This window comes from Cryptomeria japonica, chromosome 3 (assembly GCF_030272615.1).
Source record: "Cryptomeria japonica chromosome 3, Sugi_1.0, whole genome shotgun sequence".
NCBI classification, from domain to species: domain Eukaryota; kingdom Viridiplantae; phylum Streptophyta; class Pinopsida; order Cupressales; family Cupressaceae; genus Cryptomeria; species Cryptomeria japonica.
In genome coordinates, this window is record NC_081407.1 from 895,609,606 (window position 1) to 895,621,832 (window position 12,227).

Sequence of the window (12,227 nt, forward strand, 5' to 3'; positions counted from 1 at the left end):
GTACGGCAAAAAAGAAAAAAAAAAATTTAAAAAGAGGGAACGACGGTGGACCACCGTGCGGTGGCAACACAGACGGTGGACCACCGTGTGGTGGATACCGCCGCGCAAGGCATAAAGCACAGTCGAAGACATAAACACGCGCACACACAGCAGCCCCCGCTCGAACGCACAAACACACAAACACGCACTCTGCCCAACAACGCAGCGCGCAAGCACAGGGAAGGCATACGCAGCCATCCACAGCCATCCAGGAGGTAGTTAAGCGTTCGGCGTGCAGAAGGAGGCCCGTACGGTGTGTATGGTAGACGGCTGGCCATGTATTCCATATGGGGTGATCCCGTACGATTGGAGGTGTCAGTGTTGTTGTTGGCCGTACGGGGAGGTTGTATGGTCGGGGTGCCATCGGGGACATTACAGTGGGAAAACAAAAAAAAAGACCAGATTGAAAAATCATTCGATGACATTTGGAGTCAGGACGCTGAAAATATTAGAGTGGAGAAGAAGGGTTTTGACATCTTCAAATATCACAGAAATGATGTGCGCAATGGACTTTCATGTGGTTCAGAGGGTTGTAAATTGGTGAGCGCACCTGGGGCGCTGCCCCCGGACCCCGCGAGGGGCGATGCCCCTCGACCCCACTGGGGCGCTGCCCCAGACCCTGTTGGGGGCACTGCCCCCAGACCCCCAGTTTATTTTTGAGCTACAATACACTTTTTGAGTTGGGCGAAGGGCATCAGAGAAGGCACGGTAAGTGTTGGGTTGTCTCATACTGTGAGAAAGAAGCCTGAAGCTAAGCATTGGCGGGGAAGCCATAAGCCGTAGAGGGAGACGGATTTGGAGGTACAAACAGAGTCTAAGGGAAAGCATTGCGAAGTCATACAGCACTAGGGAGTTATTCAATTCAGTTATTAGCCTTTGGGGAGTGTGATGGAGGATTTGAGGTGCCTCCTAGCCTTTGAGCCAGCAGGTTGTGGCCACTTCCAGGCATGAATGGTACACTTTGAGGAACTCGGAGTATGTCTCGGCTAGACGAGAGGTTGCCTTGGTGGATGCACAGAGGGCTCGGGAGGAGCTGACCACCAGGTTGGAGGCAATAGTAGCGTGAGACTTAGCTTAGCGTACCCAGGAGTCGGATGCCAAGAGGGCAGTGCGGGTGGCTATCGAGGACAAATTGGCTAGGGAGACAGTATCATTTGAGTAGCAGTTGGTGGACGCTGAGACTGAAAAGCGTGTTTTGCAAACAAGCTTGGTTTAGGCACAGGAGGACTGTGATGTCAAAGGAAGCACTAATGGTGAAATCCATACCTGAGCATCGGATGGTAGCAGCAAAGGGTTTTCAGGTGAGGACACAGCAGGTGTATGAGTTCCACGCTCGACTAGCGTTCGCAGTTCCTGCAGTTCTCTACCTTGGTTTTGTTTAATGTCATCTCTATTTTGTATTAAGTCGTCCGAAGACGACTTCTTTTCTTGGGGGGGATGATGTTTTCGGGAATAATCATTATGTTATGTTGTCATATTATGTTTATGTTGTCGTCGGTAACAGTGAGTTACGGCAGTCAGTTAGTTAATCGTCCCGAAGGGCAGTTGGACGCAGCGGTTGGTCGCACCCCTTCGGGTATTATATATTGCATACCGTTCCTTCTTAGTATCATCATGATAGTCGTGTCTGATGTAATGTTATAAGCACTGGATGTACATGGACTGTTGAATGAATACAGAAACTGGTTCTTTAATATATATCAGTTATGTTCTATGCATTTACTTTCTGCATTTAATCGTTTACCCGTATGTGGCAAACACCACTATTCCATCCCATACAGTTGTCATTAATAAATTCTCGAAGTGGAAGCCAATTACCAAAAAACACCCCAAAAAAAAAATCACCACCATTATTTGCCTATACTGTTGTTTTTAAAAAAAAACTTTATTTCCAATCCATCCTTGACAAACCGGACAACTTCAATTGATGGTATGACATTTGTTAAAAGAAATTGTTGTAGAATCCTTGCTATTGCAATTGATGACATTAATGATATTTATGATTTCAAGGAGATTGTTGCTAATATAGTCTGAGACTTATCTGATGAAAATTCAGTCATCTTGCTTAAATATTTCATAATAAATAATGAGCAGTTATCACCAATAGTATTAAAATCATTTTAATAATTTGGAAGGTCTATTGCCAAATTCATTTCATCTCTTACACTTGCATTGACATAACATTAGATGGCCTAGCCACCAAGAGTTGCCTTTCATTATCTGCCAACTTGACGTTGATCCAAGTCCACTTATTGTCTCTCAATGCATTGATTGGATTCATAATTTGTAATCAATCAGTTTGGCTTTGATCATTTGCATACTATCTGACAATCTGATATTGATTGTAATTGGACCGCTTGTCAATAGTGAGTTCATAATTAATTGCTTATGCCCACACACTGAAGTTCACATGCTCTCACCCTGCCCACATCGGGATCTTGGTGGTCATAAAGAACTTGGATTTGTGTTGATTTTTTTTTAAATGGTGAAATACGGCTAACACTCCTGCCAGGGAAATTACAAAATCACACATAAACGGATGTGTAGCTGCAACTAAGCTCAATACTCAAAAAGATTGTGACCCTAGCTCTTAATATAGAACACACAAAAACAAACAATTAGTCTTTAATCCTTATAGAAGAAACACCTATTTTAGAGAGAGCCAAACAAATAAAGCAGAAATTTTCCACTCAAGGCCGGGAATGTCAATCAGATCATATCATAGCTAAGTTATCAGGTTCCTTGCCTCTAACCCCTAGGTCCTGGGCCGGTTCCCCCCGGGTCCTAGTCCTGGGTCGGTCCTCCTTGGGTCCGGATAGGGTTCTGCAAATGCCCTGTGGGTTCTTCCCTACCGAACCCAGAAGAACTTGGGAAGAATTTTGGAGGATTTTGCAGAACCCAAGAAGAATTCGGTGCTAAAGTGAAAAATTTGGACTTTTTTAAATCGTTTTTTAATGCCAAAAAAGCATATTCAACCCTCCCAACCCTAATTTGATGACTTAAAAAACTAAAAAGGTAAAAGCAATGGATATTGATCCAAAACATGCCGAGTTTGATGACTTAAAAAACTAAAAAGGTAAATGCACTTGGACTTGATGACATTGATGACCATGAGCTACCTACTAATCATGAGATTGGCTATGCTAGTACCGCTGCCAATGCTACTGCCAGTGCCAATGCCACTCCCAGTGGCACTATTTGTGTTTCTTCTAATCTACCACAGCATATGGAAGATGATGATGATATTTTTGATGACCCGTACGATATTTGATTAGTGATGGCTGATTGTTGTAGCCTGACATTATTATTTTTGAGCTAAAACATTAATATGGTGGTGTATTTACTGTTTTGCTATGTTATTTGAACTAAAACTTTAATATATGATGGTGTATTTTGCTATGTTATTTGACTTTTAGCATAGAGGTGTATTTTGAACTTAACTACTGCTGCATATATGTATATATTTTATACTTTTATATGTTTTTGTACTAACGAACCCAGAACCCAAAAAAAAATTTTGCCGAACCCGCGAACCGGGACTGGCAACTTAGTATCATAGTGTTGAAACTCGAACTCGTCAAGCTATTTTGTGATTTGGAATCAGAGTCAGAATTGGTGGAAAAACTCAGCAAAATCCAGCAATTAAAATGTATAACATAAGAACAAATGTTTTTAATGATTTTTTTTTCTAAATTTAATTTCAAATTGATTTTCTGCTTTTTTCACAACCTCAGCTGAAACTCGCAAGTCCACCAAGACTCATAAGTTGAGGCCATTAAACTCAGCTGAGTCTGTGAGTCAAGGCTGCAGACTCACTGTGCCTGAATCAGACTTGGATCCATGGGTCCTCATCAAGTCTCAACATGCTGGATTATTTACAGTGTTGCTTGATCCTTATCTGACAACTACAGCAAATAGTTCTAGCAAAGTTTGTCATCTTCTAATACAAATAAAATGTACCACTCAAAAATTATAGAGTTCTCATATTTCTATCACAAGCACTCTTTTTCTGTCAATCCATGGGGATCATGAGATATGATACCTTAACTTTATTTTGAACTTAATTTTGGCATGCCAGCGAAAGGAAATCCAGGTCTAGGAGGTGGATGAGGACTGATATTGAACAGTAATGATAATAACATGACTGTTTACGCTCTGTCTTCATAAATCCACCAATAACATGGAAAGAGATTGAAGCTCTATTGATTATGATTGGCATTATGACAGGTAAAACCATCTAATTTCTGAGGGAGATCCACCTTTGACTGTTAATCTGCTTATTAAGCATACAGTGTGCCTACAGTACATGGAAGAATATGACGTGGTAGCTGATGTCACAACTTAGACTCTACTATTATCTTCAATTAAGTTCCAGCATGTCAGGCAACACAAGAACCAAGTTACAACTTTTTGACAAATCAAGGCAAACACCTATACAAGGGAGAATGTTAAACATGCAGGAATCAGATTTCTTCATTTAAAAGAACATTATATGATACAACCTCACTCAATTGCATCCATGGCATTAGAACTTCATCTCCTAGTAGTGTTTGCAGGAAAAACATACAATGCAATAGTAGAAATTTGAGAAAACGTTAAACTGGAATCAGATTTCTTCATCTAAAGGAAAATTATACAATACAATCTCAGTAGATTGCATCCATGGCATTAGAACTTCATCTCCTGGTAGTGTTTGCAGTAAACACACACAATGCAAAAGGAGAAATTATTGTACAATCTGAAAACTTCAGAGAGCACAAAGTTCAAACACTACAGGACCCACACTCTCAACATGGACATCTCAAAATGATATTAAAGAGATTGGGAGCTGAAATCGCAAACCCAACTCAAAGACAGTGGATGATGGCATTTATCAACAAGTCAAGATCAAAATACTACACTATTCTTCAAACAGTCATATCTACTGAAACACCAGCAGTGCCTAATGCATTTACAGTAACCCACCTGCCATCTTTCTTTCATGTATCAAGTACCATAATAGGGACTTGATGTCATTTTCATCCCTAATGACTGCAATCTGGCTTCCCATCCCAAACCACAAACCATTTGTTTGCTGTAAACCTAGGGTTGATGCACCTTTATTATAGATAGGTCCTGCTCCTATTTTTTTAACAATGTTAGCGCTACTAGCACAAGAAAAAATATGATCACTGTTGTACAAGGAAAGCAATCGGGCACACAACAGAGAATGGTGCATGCTGAATAGGCTTATCAGAGATTAAACACTGTTAAGCATAAGATAGACAAACTTGCTAACTTAGATCTGAGGGAGATTGGGGATTGGATTGCCCATAAAATTGCCATTCAATGCCAAGTTTGGCAATCCTATACCTAATTTCCTCATTTCTTCCATATTCGCCTGAGGATTACACTCCATGTCCCATCCTGTAGCACCCGATAGAATTCTATCAGTAACTTGTGAAATTTCATGCAGAAATACAGCAGGAGATGCAGAAAATCACACAAAGAATTCCTTAATGATCACAGCTTAGCTACACATGATATAGCAATCTTATGAGCATGTTGGATTAAAATTTTCAAAAGCAGCCAAAAAAGACATGATGATATTGTGTTTTAAATGAAGTCTTGACAGAAAAACTAGTAAAACTAGTATAAATAATAAAAATATTATATGAAAAACAATCAGTAAGAAGCTACTGTTGGCTGCCAGGAAGAGAATATTCCAGTGTCTGTATTTTTGTAATCTGATTTTATTTACCCAGGAAAAAAATTAAAAACATTAAATAGCCATATTTAGGTGAGCTGCCTCTCTATATATCTTTAGCCAATTATAAATTCTGACCAAAAAAAGTTGACCAAAAAAGTCAATGCAAGCATGTGCCATGGAAAAATGTCCTTTCTACCATTAAATGATCATTTCATTAGAGTTAGCTAAGTACCAAATAAGACAGTGAGATGAAAGGTAAAATTAAGAGCCACTTGCTTCCAAATATGGCATAAACCATTGCCCTGCCACTTTACTTATAACAAAAGTGTAATTAGCTCTACACTTAACAGTCTGTTCTACGATGACTTTATGGTTATAAAATCAGCCCTCTTGGTCCATCCATCATTTATCTACAAGAACTTGTTAGAGATAGTAACAAAATGAATACAGTTAAGAAACAAAGATGGCAGAAGAAGCCTGAATCAAGCGCTAAAGGAGTAGGAAACACAATGGAGATAAGGAATAACCATGATAAGCAAAAACAGCAGCTACAAGATCTCTTAGAATGTAATGTCCTTGTTGATTTATACTTATCAGTCACAAAAAGATATCCAGAGACCTGAGTATACAGGAAAACATGAAGTAAACATTGCATCCAAATCTACTAGTTGAGTGGAGAAGGTCCAGTTAAAGAAAGGGGCCATCATTGACCCCCCTTAACAATGATAGATGCAGAAATTGGACCACATGTACATTCACAGAACTAACCCTTGCATGACAGAACAAACTTCCAAAATTTCTACAATCTAAATGAATGCCAATTCAACTAGTAGCACTCTACTACAAGCTGAACGAATCCATGAAATGTTCCATACATTTAAACTAAATCGACACTAATCAAAGTGCATCACAAAAAGCACAAAAACTTCTTCTGAAGAAGATAAGAATCTTACAACAAAAACAGTTTCCTAGAAAATAAAATTTGGTCTAGATCTAAGAGATATCCAAATGAAATGATTGGATTCAGATCATCAACTAGAAACAAATAAATTCCAACAAACTATAATAATACTCAGTGTCATTATAGATGTCCAACAATCAAGTTTAGGGGCTGTCTAAGAATAAAACTAAAGAAACAAATTTACCTTGGCTAAAATTTTAACAAAATACGCTTGATCTAGTAATCTACATCATGTGGCATTATTTAACAGTATTGGTAGTTCAAGGCCAAGCTAAACCTCACTAAAACATGATAACCATTATGAGAAAGAAATGCCCCAGTAAGCAAAAGCTAGAATAATTTAACAGTATAAACTTCTGAAAATAAGAGGAAATTTAAGCAAGCAAGAATCTTGACGACCTAGATATGCAAGAACATTGAAAAGGCCTATTCATATGGGTGGCATTAGAATCAAATGGACTGGTAAAGATGCTCTAGAAAAAGGAAAATGATAGTAAAATATGCCACAAATTTGTGCTCTTTTTTAACCAATTTTTTTATAAGATGGTTCTTTTAATCAACAAATAAATTTACAATACACTAAAACCATCTATTTGTTTATTTGAAACAAAAGCTCCGTGCATTTACAACAATATCTACATACATATCAAATTTGTTTAAACTGTTAGCATTTCCATCCTACAAGAAAGCAATGCTTACAATAGGAATTTCTTTCTCTCACAAGGATGACAAGCAACAAAGAATAAAGAGGGAAGGGGGTTTATAAATTTTACACAATTTAGCCACTTTGTAAGTGTAATGATAAAATAATTGATAAATACCACACCAGGGATACAAAAATCAGTTGCAAGGGAAGACACGCAACTCTTTATAACAATAGTAGCTCAATCACATAGTAAATTTAAGGGTTCATAAGCAAAAAAGCTAAAACCTCAAGTTCAACCACTATCTTTAAGCATCATCAAGTAGCTATACAATACCATCAGTGATGAAAAAGGTAACAAATAAGTACGTTGAATATGTGAAAAAAAAGCTATGTACAAAAATCCAAATCAAAAGCAACTCAAGTATGAAGTCGATCAGGTAAATATATTGAATATTTAATGAAAGAAAAGCTGCATACAAAAATTCAAATCAAAAGTATTGAGCCCATCAATAGACACAATGTACAAATCTAAAATACAAAAAATAGCATACTTGTATGAGTATCTTGGAATTCCAGAGGCTGAAGAAACAAAATCTTTCTCATGTTTTCCCCACCAAGTTGAATGGCCATTTTGATTGGTTGCTAGAGTTGCTCTCTGATCAATTACAGACTCTGAAAGTATTGTACTTGAATCAATGCCATTAACACGAATGGGAAGTGATACACCACTTTGAATATTCCTGCTCAGTTGGTCTTTAGAACGCTTTCTATGCCATATGATACAGCGGAGGAAACAGGCTACTAATATCAAGCCAACAGTCACACCAATGGAAATTCCCAAAATCACCTGCTTAGATTGAGATTTCATTTCCCTGATAAGTCCTAGGATGCAGGAGACATAGAACTTATGCAAACTTTAAATCTTCAGCTGACCTGCAATGAGAACAAGAGCCAACATGACCTCAATAAATATACACAATTTACAATATTTATAATTTAACATACTTAGGACTCAGTGCACGTTCAATTACCTAACAAACAATTATTGCTAACTCAGATACCTAATAATATATCATGGAAGTGACTATTTCCTTTCCTTCAAACAAGCTAAAACAAATTAAAACAGGCTAAATAATTTAAGGTCAAACAATTAACTGGAATTGTCAATTTTAGTTGCCATGATTCATTTCGGACAAGTTCAGACCATTATAATTTCTTTTTCCATCATCTTTTTATTTCTTTTTTGTGACATTTCCATAGTCTAATCAGAAAAACATCCAAGTACTACAATTTAAGTTTTTCAACATAACAAACTCAATCAACAGGACACACTAAATTGTTGAGAACATTTCCAAGGCTCTATTGTTTATCATTCCTTTCTATCAGCTACAGATTGTTCTGCCATAATTATTCCCAATTCAGCCCAGAAACAGCATGCTTAATAGGTTCTATTTTCTGAGAATGTTATACTCAAACACTGTTTAGTTCTTGCATCAGATAAAAACCCTTAAATGGTGGTAGAAACTTTATGTATATTATACTCAGTTGCTGTTTAATTGATTGCCTCTCAAAGAGCATGTATTAACTTCAATCTCTTATTACTCAAAAATGGCAAATGTTATTCAACCCTCATTTTTAACAGATCTTGTTAACCCAAACATGCAGGAACCGTCAAAGTTATTGCACACAAAAAAAATCTGTATTTATCAATTCAAGTCCAACTGTTGACGCTTTAAGAGCCTTAATACCTCAATTGTATAAAAGTAAAAAAGCAAACAAATGTCAAAAACATGTATCTTTGCAACCTACAAGATTGAACAGTTCTTGTGTGCATTGAACTATTTTTTGTTTTTTGTTCTTTTCAATTTAGCATTGTTCCTCCACTTGAGTTGACTATTTGGGAATGGAAAGTAATCAAGATCCAACATCATACTTACAAATTTAACTTTTTAAGAAATGCATGTAAGATGGATATCTTGCTGCAAAAAAAATCTTATACAAAAACCTACCCACATTTCAAGCATGGCTATTGAAAGTTTAAAAACCTGGGGTCCTTTCTTATAAATACACAAAAAGGACTGATAAAAATACATTCTAGAGATCTCATAAATAATTTAAAAGATGCATTAACTTCTTCTTCCATTAATGATCTGTAAGAGTGCAAATAGAAAGCTTTATTACGACTTCAAAAGCAAAGTTCAGGAAGCTGTGTTTTTAAGACTAACCCAGGATGCTATACTATAGAAAACCCTTTCACCTTAAATTTAGAATCTAACCAGAGGCTTTCGTCCAGATTAGGTTTAAAAACTAGAATGGGAGTCTTCGCCAAAAATTGCTAAATAAGTATTCTGGTGAGCGATTACTCTGGCCTTCCAAATGTTCTATAAATTAGTAATTTATCCGAGTCAGTAGCAAGCATCTGTTGAAAATCTCCAGCCTGCTGCGTTAAGGACCTAATTTTTTAGCAGAAAGTGCCATGCTTTGTCTCTTCTCCTTCTAATCATGTGTACGTTGGGTGAGTGTTTTGTGAACAGGCTTTGGCATGCATATTTCTAGGTTGATGTTTTTGGATGTCGTGCCAGATTGTGGTTGTTATCTAATCCTACTTCCTCGTGGGGTTTACACACTACACAATTTCAGCATCATTACCAAACAGTGACCACATACTTGTGACAAAAGCCCTGCAAGATTTGAACCTGAGCCATCTGCTTGGTAGACGCCCCCAATTATAGCTAGGTCATAGCTCAGCAGATGCATCACAGAGTTGTAAGCGATGTAAGGCTTTCTTATTTACAAGCTTTTGATTTCGGCCTGGCATTTCACTACAGCGGGATTCATTTCGTAGGTACAACCCCATTAAGTTATGAAATAAAAATTGTACATTCTTTCAATGTTATTCTTTCCTGTATTTCTGCAACAAAATGTCAGAGGTGCACTGCTAAACCTCTAGACCTGTTATTTTTGGTGTTTATAAATTGTTCCCTTGAGTAAACTCTTCGGCTTAGATGCCAGAACTAAGGGTATATATTTCATCAAATTCACCAAGTAAGATCTTGCAAATGGCCTCGTTCATTGAAGCACACGGCACCCAACCTCGTCAATTGATATCCAGCACACAGATTACTTAATTTTACGTATGAATATAACTATTGGGGGTTTTCAACCTGGAGCTTCCCTGTGAAAGCCAACTGATTGAACACTAGAGTTCCTCACTGTCCAACTGACTACGTCTTGCAGAGCTCATTATTATTTCACAAAACAAATAGCTCCTTCCTGAGATTTCCTCAAATTTATTTCATGTGTGACTGGTATTAATTCTACTGTAATGCCCCAAACACAAATCACTATACAATTTAAGCACCAAAGATAATATACCCTTAATGAAATTGCAAACCCTGTACCGCCTAAGTAGCTAACTGAATTCTAAAATGCTTATAACATTTAACAAATTTAACATAAGCAGCATCAACGAAATTAGTCGAAAACTACTATTTCGATCAGAAACATCATACCTTAACAATTGGTCGGAAATTGTGAGGCAAATACATAGCCGGCGTCTCGTTTATCCCGATGGGAATTTAACGACATTATAAAAATGGGGCAGAGAAACCGATGGCACAGAAATGGAACTCTTCTGCAAAAAACTCCACACCAAAGTTGAAATCATCAAATTATAATTACTTTATTCGCGTTTTTACTCACAAGTACGTAATGGTATTTTCGAAACCGGGTCGGATTTGAACGCATGACCAAACATCGTTTAGAACATACAAAAACGACAGACGAAAATGGTTATGAGAAAGTGACCGAATGTGTTTATATTGGACTGGGTGGGATTCGATCCTTCGACGATACAGGTAGCCAGTAGTTAAGGATTTTCTAAATCATTGTGGAATCTGCCGGTCCCCCATACAGCGTATAATACGATTTAAAAAAGAAAGACGACCAATAATGAGCACCAGTTGTCGAAGTCCTCCGCGTGTCATTTTTACCGCAAAGCACAAAACCAGAATTATAATTTTTTCTTATTTCATACGATGAATTTATTCGATCTGAAGCGGGTAATTATATTCGAATTTTCTGGAGCAGGTGTTCTCATGAGTGATTTGATTTTTTTAATCCCTATTCTTAGCATGTGTAAAGACCTTTCCCACAGCCTTTCCAAAGGAATGTTCGCAGTTTGCACATGTCGCGTTGTATTTATTGTCTTTGGTCTAACCTCCCAAATCGCCATTTCACTGTTGCAGAGTCTTTTGATTGGAATTTAAAAAGGAATGTTGGAAAGTTTGACGGATCTTTCTTAAAATAGTCTTTCAGAGGTAACGACTACAGATAATTCCATGTGATACCTATAACCGTAACGAAGTTCGTATATTCTCGTATTTTTTAAGAGAATAGTTTAATATGATGATACAATTTTTATCTATTATTTAATCTATTCATATTTATTCTGAATCATAGGATTTTATTTTGTTTTTCAAATTTTTATCTATTTTTTCTCATCTATTAATATTTATTTTCATTCATATGATTTTATTGTACCTTTAATTACACTTGTGATAATCTATTTAGTATTATTAATCATGTAAAGGACTAATTGTTTTACATATATTTACACATTTGATTTCTATTTTGAGAATCTTCTTGTCAACTCCCACCCTTTTTAGTAACTATTGTGATAAGTATTAATAAATGTTTGCAATTTTTTTCAAATTATATTAAATGTTTGCATTAATAATTTTAAATCTATTGAGGATCACGTGTAAGTCTAACGACGAAATGGTTGTATTATTTGTGGTGAAACCCAGGTTCAAGTCCTCGCCTGGACCAAAGCGGTATGTTAATATATCGGTTTTATCTCACCTTGGTAGGAGATATTGATGGTCGCTGAT

The 12,227-nt window shown here is 36.9% G+C and overlaps 1 protein-coding gene across 1 annotated transcript in view; it reads right to left on the bottom strand.

The window, feature by feature from the left end:
* Nucleotides 1–11,512, bottom strand: part of LOC131059717 (calcium/calmodulin-regulated receptor-like kinase 1) — a 154,122-nt gene extending 142,610 nt beyond the window's left edge. Inside the window, exons 1-2 of the mRNA XM_057992740.2 lie at nt 10,848–11,512; nt 7,887–8,268 (exon numbers count right to left, since the gene is read on the bottom strand). Coding sequence (XP_057848723.1) covers nt 7,887–8,203 — 317 coding nt within the window. The 5' untranslated portion in view covers nt 8,204–8,268; nt 10,848–11,512. The remainder of the gene's footprint in view (nt 1–7,886; nt 8,269–10,847) is intronic.
* Between the last annotated feature and the right edge of the window lie 715 nt (nt 11,513–12,227).